A 20,645-nucleotide genomic window follows, 5' to 3' on the forward strand; every position below is an offset into this window, starting at 1 on the left:
AGTGCAGGAGGTGTGCAGGGTGCGGCAGAGGGCTCAGGGCGGGGAGTTGAGGTATGGGGTGCAGGGTGCAGCGGGGGCTCAGGGCAGGGTGTTGGGGCGCAGGAGTTCGGGGTGTGGGCTCCGGCGCCACTTACCTAGAGTGGCTCCAGGGTGGCAGCAAAGGAAGCAGCTGGAACCATGTCCCTGCGGGACGGGGGTGGGGAACAGGGCTCTGCCTGCTGCTCTTGCCACTCCTCCAGGTACCTCCCCTGAAACTCCCATTGACCGCGGTTCCCCGTTCCCGGCCAATGGGAGCTGCGGGGAGCGGTGCCTAGAAGCAAGAGCAACGCACGGAGCCCTCTGCCCTCTCCCCTCCAGGGGCTGCAGGGACGCGGTTCTGGCTGCTTCAGGGAGTAGCGCGGGGCTTGCGGGCTGTAGTTTGCCCACCCCAGGCCTGGAGGTAGGCAGAGGGTGCGGGGAGTGTGGCGGGCCGCACGAAAGAACCCCGCGGGCCACGCGTTTGAGACCCCTGTTCTAAACCATCCTTGTTCTCAGAGAACCTGGGCTGTGTGCACAAGCCCCACTTCCCACAAGACAATGAAATGGCGCATGAGAGAGACATTTTTCCCTAGAGGTATTTTTTAGTTCTAAATATCCCATGCAGGTCACCACTTCTGCCTACACAGTCACTGCCTAATGAGCCACTCTACAGAGTCAGTCAGAGGCAGGTTTCTCAATCTCATTGGAGGTGACTAACTCTCAGAACTTCTCACCTCCAAGTCACTTTTCCAAACTGGACCAAATCAGCAATGGCTGGATGTGACCTACCATCTGGTGGCTCTTTGGTACTCTCTCAGCTTCAAGAATTTAGATGATTTCATTTTTAGTGGCCGTGTCTAGATCACAAAAAGCCACCGCTAACTGACATCACTATTGCGCTCTCAAAGCCATCTACAGCCCTAATGCAAGAGAAGAGACAAGTGCCTGCAGGGAGAGTTCTCGTTTCAATTCAGGTAGGTTTATGGAGTAGACTCTTTATAGGGTAATTATGTGACCTTAGTTCTAAACCTTCTTCTGAAACCTCTGATCACTTTCTGACTGAACTATGGGCCTAGTACAGACCTCAGTTCATACTAACTTCCACATTTTTCCTTCAGTTATATACAGCTTTGTAGAGTAATGTGACCCACTAGTGTAAGCCTCAACTCAGCACAAAGCATCAGTCCCAGTTTTATTAGGCCCCAGAAAACTGCAACAAGGGAAAACATTTTTTTAAAGCAGTTATATGAAAAGGTTAAACACAACAAGGTAATTTAAAAGAGTGAAAGGAGATATAAGCACGTACTGAAAAATATTTTAATTTGTGATCAAAGGGGGAGGATTTTTGTTGCAGTCAATGAGAAATAGGGGTAGATACATGGTGCAATAAAAGTGCAGAGTGTTGTTCATTACTTTAAATTACAGCCTTAGCAGAGGGCTGAAAGGGCTAGCCTCGCTGGAACACCACTCTGTCTGCAGAAGTCCCAGCTCCAGGGGTGCCCAGGCACAGACTGCAGAACTCAACACCCATGAATCCACTCATGGATCATTCCAAATGGAGCTGGACAGTCAGTACAGAGGCTGAGACTCCTCTGGCTGGGATACAACATCCACAGTCACACCCCTCAGATCATCAGTCAATAAGGAGGGCCTCACAGACCATCAAGCCTTTGGCTATGTTTTCCTTCACATTAATTAGCATGGAGAAGCGTCTTGTAAATCAGGAAGAGAAAGATAAAGGAAAAAAAGATACTGAACTGGGGTGGTTTAGTACTGCATGACATTTTGATTAAACTAGAATAGTATCAAATTAACACTGCACACATTAAATGGATTAAAAGATGGCTAACTGATAGGTCTCGAAATGTTATTGCAAATGGGGAATAGTCATTGAGGGAGTATGTTTCCAGTACAGTCCTGCAGTTTTTGGGCCTACATTATTTAACGTTTTTATGAATGGCCTGGAAGAAAACATAAAATCATCACTGATAAAATTTACAGATTGACACAAATTGGGGGAGTGGTAAATAATCAGGAGGACAGGACACTGATTCAGAGCAAGTTTGATTGGTTGGGCAAATAATATTCATTTTAATATGGCTAAATGTAAACATAATCAAGATGGCCAACTAGATCTGGGGAAGCAGGGACTCTGAAAAAGATTTGGGAGTCATGGTGGATAATCAGCTGAACATGAGCTGCCAGCGTGATGCTGTGAGCAAAAGAGCTAATGCTAGTCTGGGACGCATAAATAGGGGAATCTCAAGGAAGAATAAAGAGGCTATTTTACCTCTTTGTTTGGCACTGGTGCAACCACTGCTGGAATACTGTGTCCAGAGCTGGAGTCCACACTTCAAGAAGGGTGTTGATAAACTGGAGACAGTTCAGAAAAGAGCCACAAGACTGACTAAAGATTAGAAAACATGCCTTGTAGTGATAGATTGAGCTCTTTGAGTCTATTGAACTTTACAAAGATAAGATTAGAGGGTGACTTGTTTACAATTTAAGTATCTACATGGAGAACAATTATTTAATAAGGGGCTCTTCAATCTAGCAGGATAAAGTATAACACAATCCAATGACTAGAAGTTGAAGACAAATTCAGACTGGAAATCAGGTGTAAATTTCAACAGTGAGAATAAATAACCATTGGAACAATTGACCAAGGAATTCTCCATCACTGACAATTTTTAGATCATAATTGAGAATAATATCCACAGTTCTTCTCTAGGAATTATGATGGGGAAGTTTTCTGACCTGTTATACAGGAGGTCAGACTAGATGACCACAGCGGTCCACTTTGGTCTTGCAATCTATGAATTTGTTGATAGCCTGACCTACAAACTCATGATTCTCCGAAGGGGAGCCAGGACACCCCAGAACCAGTTAGAGGATACACAAGTTGAGCGCCCTAGAAACTGCTGCATCCAGGATCAAAAAGAAAAGGAGTACTAGTGGCACCTTAGAGACTAACCAATTTATTTTGAGCATCAGCTTTCATGAGCTACAGCTCACTTCATCTGTAGCTCACGAAAGCTGATGCTCAAAATAAATTGGTTAGTCTCTAAGGTGCCACTAGTACTCCTTTTCTTTTTGAGAATACAGACTAACACGGCTGCTACTCTGAATCCAGGATCAAGTCTCTCCAGGTTGGTCATGGGCAGGAGGTCACATCCTTGATCTTTACTGTATACCTTACAGGGAGGGACTCAGCTATCTTCTATAAAGCTTAACTTTTACTTAACCAAACCAAAAACTAGAAACTATTCAGAGAGAAGCCTATTAATGTCCTCGACTGTTAAAAAACCAACTTATTAATTCAGACAATTTTATAATACACATCCATTGTTCCATTTGCTGAGCCCCCTTTTGGGGAACGAACTTCACAGACTCTTGGCTGCTTATATAAAAGCCTGGAGTTGCATCCCACATTTGTAAATACCCAAACACTGTGTATATAACGTATCGAGGTGCCCAGCCTGAGCTACCGTGCCTCAGACATCGAAACCTCTAGACTGAAACCTATATGGGCTCAATATTAGGTCTGTCGCTGCTAACATTTTGTTTGTACACAAGCAAAAATCTGAGTAACAGAAAGTAGAACGCCCACCCTCTTAATGTCTAACATTCATTAGATTTGTAAGATAGCTGTGTAAGTGTATACATATTTTAGAATCTTGGTGAGCAGCCATCAGTTTTACTTAGGGAGTTGTTATTTGATTCATGTCAGTATCAAAGTATGACAGACAGTTTATTTAAGAAAAATTTATTGATCCGTTAATAGGTCTTCAAAATTATTGCAACAGGTCTGAAAAGGCAAACACACAGTTACAGCTTAGAAAAACAAGTATTTTGTACAGTTAAAATATTACACAAGCCTCCAGGAAAAAGATCAGTGTATGAGAAATTAGATCTGGAAGCTTAGATCCAGTATTAGCACCTACAGTATCACAAAGCAGAATGCTCTCTGTTCTGAACAGTTGTCTTCTTTTGTAAATCCCTTAATTCCTTCCACGGGAAAGGATGATAGCTCTCAAAACAGAGGGACTCTGCTAACTTAAGCCAAGGCCAGATAGAGAGCTCATTTTAATAAAGGAGAAGGAGACAACAGAAAATATTACACCAACTTGATTTGTAGGAAGTTTTACTCAGAAGATGTCCAAGGTATTTTAACAGACGTTGAGGAATGTTTATGCACGGGAAATACGACATACTGCACAGCTCTACCCTTCAGCAGTTTGCCAGTGACTAGAGTTAAGAAACTCTTACACACTATCTAGTACTTTGTCAAATCAAATTTTCCTATAAATTATATTTATAATAAAACCATAAAGGAAGTTTATTACACTTCACATATTAAACATTAAGGGATAGAGTAGGGATGGTTACATTAATTGGTTCAGCATTCATTTTATTGTGCTTACATAGCTTAATGACACAAGCAGTACACTATCTCCTCCTATGAATTTAGAACAACGCAGTAACAGTAGATTCTCACAGCAGCAGCAAAGCACCCAACAATAATGTTAGCTAATGGTTCTTAGGAAGAACTAGAACATGAAAACAAAAGCATTTGCATTATAATTCCCAGAGAGCATCAGCTCTGGAAACTTAAAATGCTCTATGCCTTGAGTCACTTGCTGCCAGGCAGAGGCACTCTGTGCAATGGACATATCTACCTGCTTCCTGCCCCTCTCGGTCCCCTGAGGACTTATTCTGGAGTGAAGATTTTGTTTTTGAAACACACAGATACACACACACACACTCCCAAAGTCAGACTTGTTGCTTTCTGAAGTCTGTCTGATGTGTAGGAAAGCCTGAGTGGCTGTGGAGGAACAGTACTGCTCTCAGGTGGCTGATCCACCAGTTAAATTTCAAGTGCAAACAGCTCAACTGTCTTTCCCTTAGAAATTAAGATGATCCCATCACTTAAAGCTTGCCATAAGGACACAAAATGGATGCTGACCAGGCAGAGGGTCACCCCATGTGGGGCAGAGGTCTAGGAAGTTAGTCCTTTAGTGGATGGCACCATGGATCTGGCAACAGAGAGGAATGATGCTCTAGACAGGAGGTAGGTGGACCTTTTGGTACAGCAAGTCCACCACCTAGCTGGGAGCTAGAAAGCAAGACAGAACAAGTTTAACAACATTAGGGACACTACAACAAACCATGCATGGCACCATTACATAACAGTCTCTGTTCTCCCAGAAGTACTGCAGCACAGAGGAGGTAGCATGTGTAATGGTTCACAGTAAGAGCCTGGGAGCCAGCACTCAGAGTGCTATTCCCAGCTGTGCCACTAACTTGGCAAGTGCCTTCACCTGTAGGTCCCCTTCTGCAAGACAGGGAGCAATACTTCTTGGTGTCGCCCCTGCATCCTCTGCCAACGAGGCCAGCATGCCCACTTCACTGCTTCTTCTACAGTAAGTCTTATGCATGGAACATCCTCCTCATCTTAATCCATAAAGCCATTATCCCCTCAGGACCCACTTCTGCTGTGGCATCTACAATCAGTCAACCAGTGATGACTGGGCAGCCAGGAGAGTTTAATTTGTTTAAGGAAAAGATTAAAGTGATTTGGAACCATCACATGGTGAAACAGCTACCTCTGTGGCCACAAGACCTCACTACCATTACCATGTCATTTGTCCTATAAGCAGCTGGCTTCCTCAGGAGCCTTGAGAATTATCAGCCACACCAAGTGAGGCTTTACCCCTTGGTTCTGAGCTGCGTTTATCGTCCAAATGACCACAAATGATAGCGCTTCCAGGTAGGGCTTCCTATCCTGCCAAGTTTACCACCAGGAGTCTTCCTTCTTCAGGGACTACTGCAGGCCACCATCCCTTCCTGAAGCTTCCCCAGCCATCCACACTCAACAGAGCCACTTGCCAGTTTTTACAGTTACCTACTCCCTTCCCAGGTCAGTCTGATAATTGGCCAGGGCTGGCTGGCCCCAAGCCTCTGGCCCTTAAAGGGGCAGGCCACTAGTACACCTCCCCCTTTCACTGTAACAAGTGAGACTGTAACCCCCTTTGGAGCAGGGGACTAGGTCTGTATGCGTTTGTATGGCACCTAGCACAAGGGGTTCAATTTCATCTGGAGACTTTGGCTGCCACTCAATACAAATGCGTGTGTCCAGGTTTAAGGAGTGGATGTAAAATACTTTGGAAGCCAATAAGGATACTAATTATGTAGTACTAAAATTAATGCAAATTAATCCAATTTTCATAATTGAACACTGAATATTTTCAGCAGTCTTGGTGAGGGACACTCAGCTATTTTGGTTGTGCAGAGTGGGATGACCACGCTCTGCTGGGGAAGATTACTGAGGCACAAAGAGCAGGTAGGCACTCAACTCCACTTCCCCTTTCTACCTCTGAAAATCTCCCACAGGGACCTGCAAGAAGATTCAGACAAACCAGTCAGAAGTCTCTCAGATCATGGTCTTTTCAGTCAAAGCAATCAAAGTTAGAGTTTACTTACAGCTAAAGTATCCAGAGTTGGAATATTTAGCGTATACTGGTAAGAGCAACTGGCAATTTGCATCTCTGCTCCTAGCATGGGCACGTAAGATGCAAGTTGGTGGCAGTGACTGGCTGGAGGGACTGCATGAATGCAATTTCTCGACATTGTTGAGTAAGCTCAGAGCCTGACTCCCCGCCAAACGAATCTTCAATGGATCACTGAATCAGCAGGTCAGATTCTGATATTAGCAATACCAGTGAGAGTTACTCTGAATTTACACTGATGTTGCTGAAATCAGAATCTTACCTAGAAAGTGCATCCTTTTTCAGCTGGAGGCATATTCCCTGCTGTTCCAGATTCTCTCACTAAACTGTGTATGTAGCCCACATGTGCTATTCAGCAGTCAAACAGATGGTCTAGGACACTTTGCAGGCTGGGGGTGCTGGTGGGTTAAGTTTGGGAAGACAGATGCCCAATATGGAGCAAGGGTCTCATTAGGTATGCTCCTGATACATATGCAGCTTCAAAAACAAAGTTGTGCTGAACAAAAATATTTGCAATTCATGAAACTATCCAGAAGTTTCTAATGTAAATCTTTCCCCATTTTACAAATTTCACAGTTGTTTGAACTTTGATAGAGTAGGGTCTTGCGTGTAATTGCTCAAAATCTACACCACCTAGGAAAAACATCATTTAGCAATAATAGCTGTGAAATGAGTCATGACAAATGGATTGTGCCAAGTAGATGCAGCTGCAATTGATAAAACAAACTTACTCCCAATGGCAGAAAACAAAAATCACACAGCGTATCACGCTCCAGAGTGCTAATAACTAGAGCAATCAGTTTGGACATTCTAAATCAGAAGAGTCATCTCTAAGTAACACATTGTTACAAACTACTCTGATATCCCGCAGCTTATTGTGAAGCTAAAAGAGTATTCAGACTTCTGGTCTAGGAAAGTCTCCCATCATGGCTTGGTGAGCCTCTCAGGGCTTGTCTACACTTACAGCGCTGCAGCAGCACAAGTGCACTCATGCAGTTGTGCCGCTGTAATGCTTAGTGAAGACGCTATCCACGCTGATGGGAGAGCGTCTCCTGTCCGTGTAGATATTCCACCTCCCTGAGAGGCAGTAGCTGTGTCGACAGGAGAAGCCCTCCCATCAACAGAGTGCTGTCTTCACCAAGAGTTTGGGCCGTATAACTGCATCACTCAGGGGAGCAGATTTTCTATATACACTGACATAAATCTGTAGCATAGACCACGCCCCAGGGCTTGTCTCCATGGTGCTGGCAAAGCACATTAGAAGGGTGTGATTTGTAGAGTGCTCTAACATGCTATGCTCTAACTGCCCCATGTAGACCCTGATGGGGGGAAACTAAAAAATACCCAATCTTTTAGTTCACACCAGCAAGGTCTCCATGGGCAACTAGACACAGCATGTTACTTGCGTGTGATTTGTAAAGCTCTCTAATATGCTTTATGCACAGTGCAGACAAGCCTCAGTGAAAATAATCCCATTTAGAAGAATTGTAGGTACAGGTTAATCAAGAGGCACCCAGCAAAGCAAAGGAGGGAAGCGTGTTGGGAGGAATTCAACTTTACATGTTCAGTAGAATTTGGCTTCTGCTGTGAGATATTCCTACTCAGGCCAGCAGATAAAATACTTTGTACTGAGATTGAGATCTTTGGGTGGGAGGCACTAAGTGCTTTACAAACATGAAGTGTCACAAAGAGAAATGGGGGATCACTTCAACCAGCATTGAAATGCAGTGACTTAGCAGTGCACAGGAAGTGAATACTCCATCCAGTTGAACCAAAAAGGTAACCCTGATGGAGGTAAGATGTAACTACTCCAATTGGAATTTGAGTCAGGATACAGGGGTTAATATCTTGACTCCGATGAAAAGTGCCAGAGGAAGCTTTAAGCAGAAGATGGCAGCTCCAGCAACAGAGTCCCTAACCTCAGGGGTGGCAATTGATTCAGTACTGACTATGGGGAGCAACCAGCACCTACTAAATTGCCAACACTACATCTTGCAGCTCCTGGATTTTTCTTAGATGTCTCCCACCCTAGTACTGACAAGGGTTGACTCTACTACTTAGCTTGAAAGAGCTGATGGCATTCGCACAAGTAGTGTGACTGCAATGTTAGCATGTAAGACTGAATGGGAGTCCCATATCACCTCATGCCATAAGTAAGAGTCACTCTGAAATCCAGAAGAGCCATTTAAACAGTGATTAAATTCAATCATTACATTTTAAACATGATTTTTAAAGTTCTGCACTGTTCAGCGAATCGGGATCTACTGATCTACCAAACCTGTGAGGTAATGATTTTTGATGCAGTACGGCATAAATTAGATTTAAGTTTATGCATGTTTAAGTAATTAAAATCTTGGATTTCATCAAGGTTAAATTTGGTGTCATCTGAAGTACATCATCATTCAGCACCATGCTGCCAAGTATTGATGTTTTTACAACTTCCGCTGGGATTTAAAAATCTAATCCACACATAAGATTTATTTAAAAAGCCTCATGATTACATGCAGTGGTTGGAAAAACATTCAGTCTCCGCAGGGGAGAGGACCTGCATCTTCTGAATTTACAGAAGCAGGTTATTGACCTGACATCTAATGCAAAGTTAATATTTACCTTAGACTCCTTAGTTTTATCTTCCACTGCTCAGTCCTCTGTCTTCGTAAATGGTAATTTCAATCTGCATAGCATGGCTGTTAAGAAAACATGCTATATAGAAATATCATGGAGATAAAACAGGCAAGTGAAACAAAGCAACGCAGTGGAGCACTTGATCTTTCAGCCTTGCATCTGCCATTACAGAGGGAATTTTGCTAAATTTCTGAAGTATAGTAAGCAAAACATTCTTCGTGGCTTTTGGCTTTGCATTCTGGCCTGTGCTACAACTTGCCTTTAAAAACGTCTGTTCAGAGGCATAAAGACTTCGTAATATTGCAGTGAAACTGTTAACATTCTTATGAACAAAGATTGGTCATTAGGCAAGTTTTTGCTTTGCACTCTTCCACTGTTCAATTATTAATCAAATTACCAAATTAAAATCACTATTTACATGTCTGTTTACCAAATGCAAGTCATTTTTCTGTACTTACAGTTCCCAAAAACACGCACAGCACATCAAGGGTAATGAAATTACACAACTGACAGCTGTAAGCTATTTGGGCCACTACTCAGATAAACTCAAGGAACTGCAATTAATTAGGATGACAGCTCACCACACACTATGAGCCTATGCATTTCAAAGGGGCTTTGAGTTTAGAATTCTTGACAGATGAAATGCATTACTCATACTTCCTCTTTTATTGCTACAAGATGCCCCCACAACCACCAAGAAAAATGGTAACTAGAATGAATGCTAAGCCATTTACAGTGAGGTCCAAAGCCTAGAAGAAAAATTGTAGGGAGAACAGCTGTAGCCAAGAGCAAAATCCAGGGAGACAGACCTCATCACTCAGGCAAGTTGTGGTGGAGATTTTACCATAGGCACCAGGTGGGAGCAACAATGCATTGTTTCTAAGCCAAGACCAACATTTAAAATAATTCTACAGAGCATTTACATTCCATGTTTTACTTCTATTAGGAAGTCAGCTAGCCTTTCAAAATGGCTAAGTTGCATCTTCCAGAGGTAGCAGAGGTTGAAGGAAGATACTCTGCTTCTGAATAGCACCCTTCTAAGAGAGCTCCAAGGAACAGATTTATCAAATTCATATTTTATTAAAAAGACTTTCTAAACAGATAGTAATTTTATCCAAATAAAGTCTGAGAGGAACAGCTGAGTACGTTACACATGAGACGTTATAAACACTAAGGAGTATGTGTTTTATAAGATCACAGAATCATGGGTGCCTGCAGCGTGCAATGCAGTCTCTGAGAGGTAAGATGCACTATTACTGTTCTGAAGACAGAATTCAGAAGAGGATTAAGAAGCCATAAAAAGATACAACTCTTAGTCCTCTCTCGATGGGGTCCGTCAGGAGGAGGCCTTGGGGTGCGTAGATCTTCTCATTCTGTTCCTGAATGAATTTGGCAATTTTCTTAAGAACCTGGTGACAGAACACAGAGACTTTACAGTTTTTCTGTTTGAGTTTTCACATCAGCCTTCCTTTAAAAGCCCCATCTACACTACAAATACAACCAGGTCAGGGGAGACCTAATAACACAGCTTCACTCTAACACAGCTGGGACTGTAGCCCTGTTGCATAGCTAGGCTATTATTTTTTCTTTTTTGGCGGGGAGTAGGTGGGAAGGATACATGGATAATGTCTTGTCTATACCAGCACTGAAACTATATTGCAGGGAGGTCAGGAGACAGCTGTATTGTAACAAGATTCTCCGACAGGTACGTTTGTATAATACTGTGTCTGTGCTACAAGAGGTTAATATAGGGTATAGCCTGGAAAAAAGAGACCTGTATAGTGCTATGAAAATATGCAGTTTAAATTACTCACAAAGCAATTTGCTTACTATATGTCATGGTGTGACTCTAAAAGAGAGGAGAGGCCCCTTTCCTTCCATGTCAATTTCCCATTAATAACAGACTGCCAAATACAAAGTGCTGATCTTAGCTACTCCAAAAATAACTGTTTTCCCCCTACATGCTTCTTCCACAGATTCAGAGAGTTCAAGGCCAGAAGGGACAATTAAATCATCTAGGCAGACCTTCCGTATATCACAGGCCATTAAATTTCACCCAGTTACCCTTATATTAAGCCAACAACTTGTGTCTGGCTAAAGTATAACTTCCTGAAAGGCATCTCGATTTGAAGACATCAAGAGATGGAGACTCCACCACCTCCCATGGTAGTTTGTTCCAGTAGTTAATCATCCTCACTGCTAAGCCTTATTTCTAAATTGAATTTGTCTGGCTTCAGCTTCCAGTTGGTGGTTCTTGTTTTGCCTTTTCTTCACTAGATGAAAGCACCCTTTAGTACTTAGTATTTTCTCCCCAGGAAGATACTAATACACTAATCAAGTCACCTCTCAATCTTCTTTTTGACAAGAGATTAAACTCTTTAGTTTCTTACCATACGGAGTTTTCTCCAGCCCTCACATCATTTTTGCGGCTCTTCTCTGTATCTGCTCTGATTTTTCAACATCCCTTTTAAAATGTTGAGACTAGAACTGTACGTGGCATTCTAGTATCAGTCTCACCAGCACCACACACAGAGGTAAAGAGAAACCACCTCTGCGTTCCTATTCACTACACCCCTCTTCATACATCCACAGATCACATTCGCCCTTTTTGTTAGAGCACTGTGCTGGCAGCTCATGTTCGGTTGCCTGTCCATTATGATCCCTAAATACTTTTTCAAGTCACTTCTTTCCAGAATACAGTCCCCACTGTGTGTGGGTATGGCCTGCATTCCTTATTTCTGGATGATTTTTTACAACAGTTTAAATGCAAAATTATGCATTTTGTCTGAATGGGCCCAGGTTATCAGATCATTGTGTTAGACTGCCCTGTACTCATTATTTACCACTCCATCAATTTTTGTGTCCTCCACAAGTAGTGTTTTTGTATTTACTGCTAGATCACTGATGAAAATATTGAAAAGCATCAGGCCTTCTTTGTGCCATTTGTTCTACTGCTTCTACTCCTCCAATCCAACAGTCTATTTACTGGTTAGCACTCTTCTCCCCCACCCTTCAAACATTTAGAGGTGCCACTGCCATCTCCTAATCCAACAAGTCCTGCTGCATTAAATGGGGGGTGACACTTGGATGAGGGAGGGCAGTTTTGAAGGGGTTGAATTCTGCTGGTTGTTGGGTGGGGTGTAAAACTGCTATTTTATATTTTGTTCAAATAACTGATGGCAGGAGTACCCAGTGCCTTGGGTAGCTGCTTATTTCTGTATAAGTCCAAATAAAACAAACATGTCTGCTGATCAACAATGTAGCTACCGCTTTTCCCTGCATGTCACCTTTGTGATGTACCAGTTGTCACCTGTCTGAACAGGAGTCGTTCCAGGCCAGCATTCCTTTAAATGAATCCTTCTGCATGTTAGCACAGAGCATTGCTCTTATCGAAATAGTGCCCGAGGCGAGTGCTAATTTGCGGTTTTGGCCTGTGTGTAAGCCAAGGCAAACAGACTGCACTAGTTTTATATAGTAACATTTCCAAACGCTTTGATCCAAATAGTTCACACACTGATTGTTAAAGTCAAAACAGAAGAGCCATACACTTCTTGCTTCATACAGGTTCAATCTACTTTGCCCCAGATAGGACACTGATAAGTTAGTAGACTGAATGCAAACACAGGACAGGCTTTCAGACAGATGGTGTTGCTTTTGTCACTTCATTACAGAAATGTTTGGGAAACTGATAGCTTTCAATGAATTATGTACTTGAAGTTATTTGATAAAAAAAGAACAGAATCCTAAAACGAGATCAAACCCAGCTTTCGCAGTTGGCTAAGCTCCAACATTACTAGTCCTACCAGTTTTATGGTATTTCCACAACCACTGAGTCATGCATCTATTTAAATATTTCAGAGACATTAGAAAGAAAGGTGGGGAAATAAACTGAAAAGGGTTCTAGAACATAAAAATACCAGAGTGGGAATGTCCAGTCTGCATATATACTGGGTCAAGAAAAGTTAAAATACTTGCAGAGATATGAGATCTAATAGTCACCAGCAGGGACCATTAGATAATCTAGTCTGACTTCCTGTCTAATATAGGCCATAGAATTTCACCCAGTTGCCCATGAACGGAGCCCAGTAACTTGTGTTTGACTAAAGCAAATCTTCCAGAAAGGCATCCAGATTAGGACCAAACCAAGGAAGTAATTTCACCAAGGACACCTTAAACATAAAGCTCTGCATAATGCAACTGACTTCTGGAAATTCAGATTATACATATATATAAAGTAAAGAGCATCTTGTTTTAAGAGAACAGACTACACATAGTAACAGCAGAAAACCAATACAATCTCTGAAACAGTCTTAGTTGAATGACTTTTGTATTTTATTAGCAGTGTGAAGTTTCACTTTGGTCTCTCACACACACTGCTCCTTCAGATTTACGGAAACCTCCCAACGTTTCAGTTCAGGAAGCTTTTACTAGTCAGAGTTTTGTTTCTTCTCTCTCAATGGATGTGTGTCAGCCTTCTTCAAACACATAATGGAAGCAAGCATGCCATAAAGATATCCAGCTCAGATCTCTCCAACTCTCCCATTTCCTGCTCAGTCAAGCCGCAAGAAGTGGAAACTAGAGATGGCATATCCATCTCCACAATCCATTACTACTTAAGTCTCTTACAAAATGACTGCATGACTGATTTCAAATAAAGAATTCCTGAAATGCATCCATCCATACTCTGCTAAGGGTTACTACTTAGAGACACACTCCAGTTCAGTTTAATCAAATGTAAGTTTTGATGGAGGAGCTTTCTGGTGAGGTTTTAGCTACAATATTGCGTATTTAGAAATCTATACTGATTAAAGAAAATGGCAAGATGATCACATTATGGAAATCAATCTTTTATTTTGAGAGGGTCAAAAAAATTGTTTGTAAAACCAACTAGATATTCAAACAAATTACACAGTATAGTAGTAAGTGCAACAAACACAAAAGTTAGAGAGAGCTAGTCACAAGAATTAACCATCTCTTTGCTCTGTTCTCATTAGCATGCCCAGGAATGCTGTTTTCTCCAATGAGATTTGAAAAGAAAAATTATCTGCCTTGCCATCTCTGTCCCAGTCTAGTTCTCAGTTGTAAAAAGACATCTCAGCTGGTGCAGCCTAAGGTCTAAAAAGTCACTCTTCTTACATCAGATAAGCCAAAGAGATCTAGATAAATAAAATATATCGGAAACAAGCACAATTTATCACCCAGCTCAGAAGGGATGGCAAAAGGCTTCTGTTCATATATAATATACAGCAGTAATCATGAATAGAATGATTTGGAACATGTTTTTCTTTCAAGTCAGCAATATTAAATTATCAGGCTTCTTTAAACTCTCCTTTCATTTATAGAAGGGATGCTGAATGTATTCAGATACTGACTTGGCCATTTACTCATTGGCTTTGTGAACTCAGACTGCATAAAAATAAAATAAAGAGGAACTGCCAATACTAAATTCAGACCACATATGTAAGCATGGATGCATGCAGGTGTGAAAGTATGAATGGCTTCTAGTTCCTCAAGCCAGTGTGTCAGGGTGTTTAAACAAGAAAGAAAATCTGCATTTTTAAAGAGAAGGTATCAGACCACAACATTTTTATAATTTAGAATGATCTAGTTGTTCACCAAAGGACTGGAAGCCAGCAGTTCTGAACAGCACTAAGCAGGTCACTTAAAATCTTTCCTCATCAGTAATTTAATCCCGTAAGAAATTAATAAACATTCAGTGTTAAAACTCTCCAGTTTAGTGTTTGTCTAATGGATTTTAAAGTTAAACATGATTGGGTTAGGAATGGTTCAACCAGCTGGGCACACTGAGTGACTGATAGGTTGAAAATGTATCTTTGACTTTTCTCCTAAAACTGCACATTATCTTTGTATGGTTATAGTTTATCCTAGCAGCAGGATGATCTCTTCACACATCTGGAACATGACATTTTATTTCTTTGCTACTCTCCAACCAGTGACTCAAGTTGGCATTTATTCCCTGCATATACACTTGCAACTCTCAGATATAAGTGAGAGGAGAACAGACCAGGATTTTTCAGGAAGCTAGGCTAGCAGGTGAAAGCTTATTCCGTATCTGTACTACAGTGATGAACTACGCTGTTATAACAGAAAACTTTATAAACGAAGTAAAAAAGCAAAACACTTCTCCTGTTGACAGACCATAACTTTCACATACAACATTGTGAGTTTCATTTGCTTTAAGTTTATTGCATGAAATGTAACAGGCTCACCTTTTCATAATGTGTCTCCATACACAAAAAGATAGTGTAGGCAGTCAGACAGGCCAGACATCCTTCAAGATAAGATTGGCCCCCAAGCTTCTCAGCTTCTGCATAAAGGTTATTTAGAGTTTGAACCGTCTCTTCAAACTGCTGCCTATCGATCTGCAAAAGAGATAGAGTTTAACAAGACTAACCCAGCAAATTTCTCATTCAAGACTCACTGATCCCCAATACAGAGATCTAGCTTTTGTGCTAGAACAGTCCGTTAATCAGCAATGTCACCTACAGACAGTTTCAAACAACATGGAGAGCTAAGGTTTGGTTTAGGTACCGAATTACTTCCATAAATTGTAGCATTTGGTTAAATAGCAGCTAAGTGATCTAAAGTCATTAGATCAAATGTGTATTCCCACATTACTCATTTATTGTGTGCATAGTCATCTAGCCAAGAGATGGCATCTTAAGTGGTGTGATGGAGTTCTTCTAGGCCACCGTTGAACCTATCAGCAGGCATTCATTGACAATGTGCTTCATCCTCTGTGTCTCATTTGCAGCCCTTATTTAAACTGCATTATGTGTAACTTGTTAGGTTCAAAGTACAACCTAGTTGAAAACTGCTGATCTGGAGGGGAAGGTCCTCTAGATTTCAAAAATACATTTTTCACTTAAGGCCTTGACTGTTTTGCATTATTATGGCAGAGTTGATCAAACAAGTTATAAATAAAATTAACAAGGAAAAACTAAGCTGATTAGTGTACCCTACAGGGCAGGAGAGAAGGAAACAGGACCCAAAGTGACATTTACCCGCTATAGAAGAAAGAGCAATTGGCAAGGAGGGGTTATTTTGTAGCTTAATAAAACATTACAGTTGACAGTAACAAAATGAAAGAAAGTACTTGAGAGGGTACTTGTGAAGCCACTGAAGTGCAGGCTCAGCAGAACAGCCTTCTCACCATGAGAGAGGACTGTGGTAGACATAACTGCACAACAATAAATGCTTTCTTTTTCACTGGCATAACAGATGCCGTTTGTGTTACTGTTACAAGGGACACCTTTTCTCAGGATACAGAAAGCATAAATATCAATGTTTCATAAATGATGTGAATGAGCATTTTAAGCATATTGTTATGTCTAGATTTTCACATCAAAAATAAAATGTCTTCTAATCATGATCAATGAACAACAACAAAAAAGAGCAACTGACAAGAAGTCAGAATGTATACAAATTAACAGAATTTCTACTTCTTTATTTTTGATAAAGATTATGGTCCACAGGAGAGCTGGATGCATAAAGGATGTGGGATCTAGCCCTTAGCTCGCATTAAGATAAATGTGCGAGCTTTAATACGCTGCTTCTTATTCAGTGTTTCAGCCATTCCTGATATGCACAAAGTCAATATTCATAATAAAGACTTTACAGCATCTACAGTAAGAGATTAGAGTTAGGTAGGTAGGTTTAGTTGCTTTAATCAGACTTTATAATGAAAGGACTCCTCCCACACCGAGCTAACACCAAGAACACTCACCTCTGATTCTAATTATGCACATTTAAGAATGTTGGTATAAACTATAGGGTTATTGAACATTCTGTATTTTAAAGACTGAACAGGAAATGATACGCAACAAGGTGGCAGAGTGATATTTAGATAACGTCTCCATCCCTTTCATAGTATGCTATTCTGAGTTGAAAGCAGACAAATGCAGACACAAACCACTTCTATATAAAGCAACTTACGAAAGCTGGAAGTATCTGTTTACTAATATTTAAAACATATTAGATTTTATACTAGAACTTCATGTATAAATATCATCTTCCCCCTAGTCAGAGCTCCTACATTCACAACCTCTCTTTAACAACTGTATCGATTTACCTCCTAAAGGCTGTCAGTCTGGACAGGACTGTAGAGTTTTCACCTATTTTATCCAGCTTGTGAGGTGCCATTCTCACCCTTGCTACTATTCAGTTTCTTCTGTTAGTGACCAGCTACATTACCAACACAAATCATGATACTGGAAGGCCTTCCTGAAAGGCACTGCTATGGATTGCTCCTATACATTCCTGTCCACACCCTTTTACTCAGTGACAAAATATCACCTCACCTCTGCAATTACCCCATCAGCCAAGCCACTAGGCTGGCAAGAAAACACTCATTACTATATCTACATCTTTCTGACAATTTTCTAATAATTAAACACTGAATGCACTCAAGATGACATTGTGCGCTCCCATACTTTGTGCATGAGAAACACGCTGTTGTACAGTGCAGAGACTATCTAAGCACTCCCGCTACAAATTTGTTTGTATCTGAGCAAAACCCTCCCCCCTAAAATCAAAGACAGAAATTATAGAAAGTAACTGCTATAAACTAATTGTAGCAAACAGAAAACGAGGGATTCATTTCAGTTTATACTAAGAGCAAGAATAACTGGGCTGTGCATTAAAGCCGAATACCTGTACCATGTAATGTAAAAGTCAAATCACAAACAAACAAACAACTGGCTCTTACCTAGAGCTTTGCGTTCACAGATCTCAAAGCACCTCACTGAGGTGATAAGTATCATTAGCCCCATTTTGCATACAGGGAAGTGGAAGAGGAACCCATCACTATTTTTGTTCAAACATGTTAAAAAAATACTAACCAGAAAAATGCCGCTGTGACAGCCTGACTACATAGATTAGACCATAGCAAATGCAGCTCCCCAACCGTAAATTTAAGGAGTCAGATTATTAATGTGGGTTGGAAGGCAGGCTCTATTTTTATCTGTGGTTAGTTTGGTACTATTTAAATCATAGTCCTATTAACTGAAAATAAAAGACAGAATGCAGTTTACAACTACTTTGATAATCTCATTTCCCATGGTGTCAAATTTCTTCTAAGCAGAGGCCTTGGCTGAGGAAGTATTGGCAAAATGTCATCTCCCAGACAAAGAAAGCAGCGCCATCCACTGAACAAAGGCAGTTTAAGATTAACTATTAAAATTAATTTTTAATATGATTTCTAATTTAATACTCCATTACTCTTCTAGAGTGCCTCATTTAAGAAGCCTAAAATCTTTAGCAAAACAATTATAGGGAGAGTCAATTTAAACCCATTTTGCCTGGATTTAAAAAAAAAAAATCTATTCTGATTACTTGTATCAAGTAAGGTCACCGTAACTGAAAGAAAGCAGAGCAAAAGATGTTTCCTTCTATTTTACCAGTTAGTTCACTTTAGAAAATGTTATAAACCCACCAAAACTGATAGTAGATCTCAGGTATGGTGTTATACTAGAAACTACTTTTAACTCTCTTAAAATTGGCTAGATTTCAAGTTGGTAGTGTCCTTTTAAGCCTTAACCACTCCGAGTTAGGTAGGTACAGCTTTTACAGATTTAGGAACTGAGGCACAGAGAGTAAAGTCACTTGTCAAAGATTACACAGTAAACCAGTCACTGAAGTAGGAAAAATAATAATAAAAAATAATCAGTCTTGACTCCCTATCATCTACTCTAACTACCACCCCACAGCGAACAACTCAAACGGATTTAAAAAAAAAAACGTATGCAGGGTAGTTTGTATAAGTATGTAGGAAGCGGTCACCTTAGTTGTCGGGAAAACACCACATACATTGTTGGCTGTAAACAATACAGGACTCATTCTGGGCACATCCTATCACATCCCCTTCTTCAGGCACAGGCCGCAGGGAGGAGTGCACAGCAGGTACGCGCTCCCATCACCCCTGGCAGCTAGCTCCGGCCTTTTTTGATCCTGTCCGTAACCCAAACCAAGTTAAGTTAAAACAAAACTTTTACCCTGTTTTCCAGCTCCAGGGGGAACTTGGTCTGGAACTGGCACCTGGTGCCGCTACCGTAGTCTCGCTGGACAAAGACTTTACCGGAAACAGGTGCCTGCTGCGGCCGCATCGCACAGCTGGAACTGGCTGTTCTGTGAGAGGAAACAAGGGGTCCAACACATGACATGACCACCAGAGCCACCCGGACGCCGAAGAGTACAGCAGGCTTGCCCCACCCTACAGCCCCTCCACTGGGGGGGTTCCAGGCGGAGTTTGCCCTACCCCCCCGCAGAGCCGCCGTCTTGCCAGTTTCAATGAGCCTGTTGAAGTCTCCCTCAGTCAAACTGTCCGCCTGAAACTGACCGGAAACTCATCCCCGGCCCGCCCAGGTTACCCCCTCCCCGCGGCCCCCCTCAGACACCTACCTGCCGCCCACTCCGGAGCCAGAGCCCCCACAACCCGTGACCTCCGCAGCCCCCCCCAACCGCCAACCCCCCCACCGTCCCCACGCCCCCTCCCCGCAGCTCCACCAGACACCTACCTGCCGCCCACTCCGGAGCCAGAGCCCCCGCAACCCGTGCCCTCCGCAGCCCCCCCCAAACTCCCCCCCCACCCCAACCACCAACCCCCCCACCATCCCCACGCCCCCTCCCCGCAGCCCCCCCAGACACCTACCTGCCGCCCACTCCGGAGCCAGAGCCCCCAGAACCCGTGCCCTCCGCAGCCCCCCCCAACTCCCCCCCACCCCAACCGCCAACCCCCCACCATCCCCATGCCCCCTCCCCGCAACCCCCTCAGACACCTACCTGCCGCCCACTCCGGAGCCAGAGCCCCCAGAACCCGTGCCCTCCGCAGCCCCCCCCCCAACTCCCCCCCCCCAACCGCCAACCCCCCCACCATCCCCGCGCCCCCTCCCCGCAACCCCCTCAGACACCTACCTGCCGCCCACTCCGGAGCCAGAGCCCCCGCAACCCGTGTTCTCCGCAGCCCCCCCCCCAACTCCCCCCCCCCCCAACCGCCAACCCCCCCACCGTCCCCGCGCCCCCTCCCCGCAGCCCCCTCAGACACCTACCTGCCGCCCACTCCGGAGCCAGAGCCCCCGCAACCCGTGCCCTCCGCAGCCCCCCCCCAAACTCTCCCCCCACCGCAACCGCCAACCCCCCCTCCCCGCAGCCCCCCACCAGGACACCAGCCCCCGAACTCCGACCCACGTCGCCCCAAAAAACACCCGGGGCCCCCGCCCTTACAGACAAAGCCAGGCCCCCCTGCTTCCTCCACTCCGACCCCGGCGGCTGTCGTGTGCACTTCACTTACGACTGCCGTAAAAGCACCACCCCAGCTCCGCAGAAAGCCGAAAGTGAGCAGCGGTCCCACGTTAGAGGAGCCCTGCGCGTGCGCCGCTCCCACGGGGCGTAGAGCGCGTGAGAAGTTGGGCTGTTGTACGCATGTGCCAGGGAATGAGATTCTGCGCATGCGTCACGCTGCCGCTCAAGGGGCGT

The 20,645-nt window shown here is 43.1% G+C and overlaps 1 protein-coding gene across 2 annotated transcripts; it reads right to left on the minus strand.

Moving 5' to 3' along the window:
- Positions 1–3,795: 3,795 nt before the first annotated feature.
- GOLGA7 (golgin A7) lies at positions 3,796–20,594 on the minus strand. 2 transcript variants are annotated; one of them, XM_074940067.1, is made up of 6 exons: positions 20,461–20,594; positions 19,166–19,298; positions 15,383–15,535; positions 10,460–10,561; positions 9,138–9,201; positions 3,796–5,134 (listed from the first exon to the last, which is right to left on the minus strand). In XM_074940067.1, exons 2-5 carry the CDS (start codon positions 19,274–19,276, stop codon positions 9,154–9,156), a joined length of 414 nt encoding a protein of 137 aa, XP_074796168.1. In that variant the 5' UTR covers positions 19,277–19,298; positions 20,461–20,594; the 3' UTR covers positions 3,796–5,134; positions 9,138–9,153. The 2 variants fall into 2 exon arrangements, with proteins under 2 accessions (XP_074796168.1, XP_074796167.1); XM_074940066.1 differs by having other exon boundaries at positions 20,394–20,530.
- Positions 20,595–20,645: the final 51 nt, after the last annotated feature.

The sequence above is a fragment of the Natator depressus genome, chromosome 26 (assembly GCF_965152275.1).
Source record: "Natator depressus isolate rNatDep1 chromosome 26, rNatDep2.hap1, whole genome shotgun sequence".
Classification (NCBI taxonomy): Eukaryota; Metazoa; Chordata; order Testudines; family Cheloniidae; genus Natator; species Natator depressus.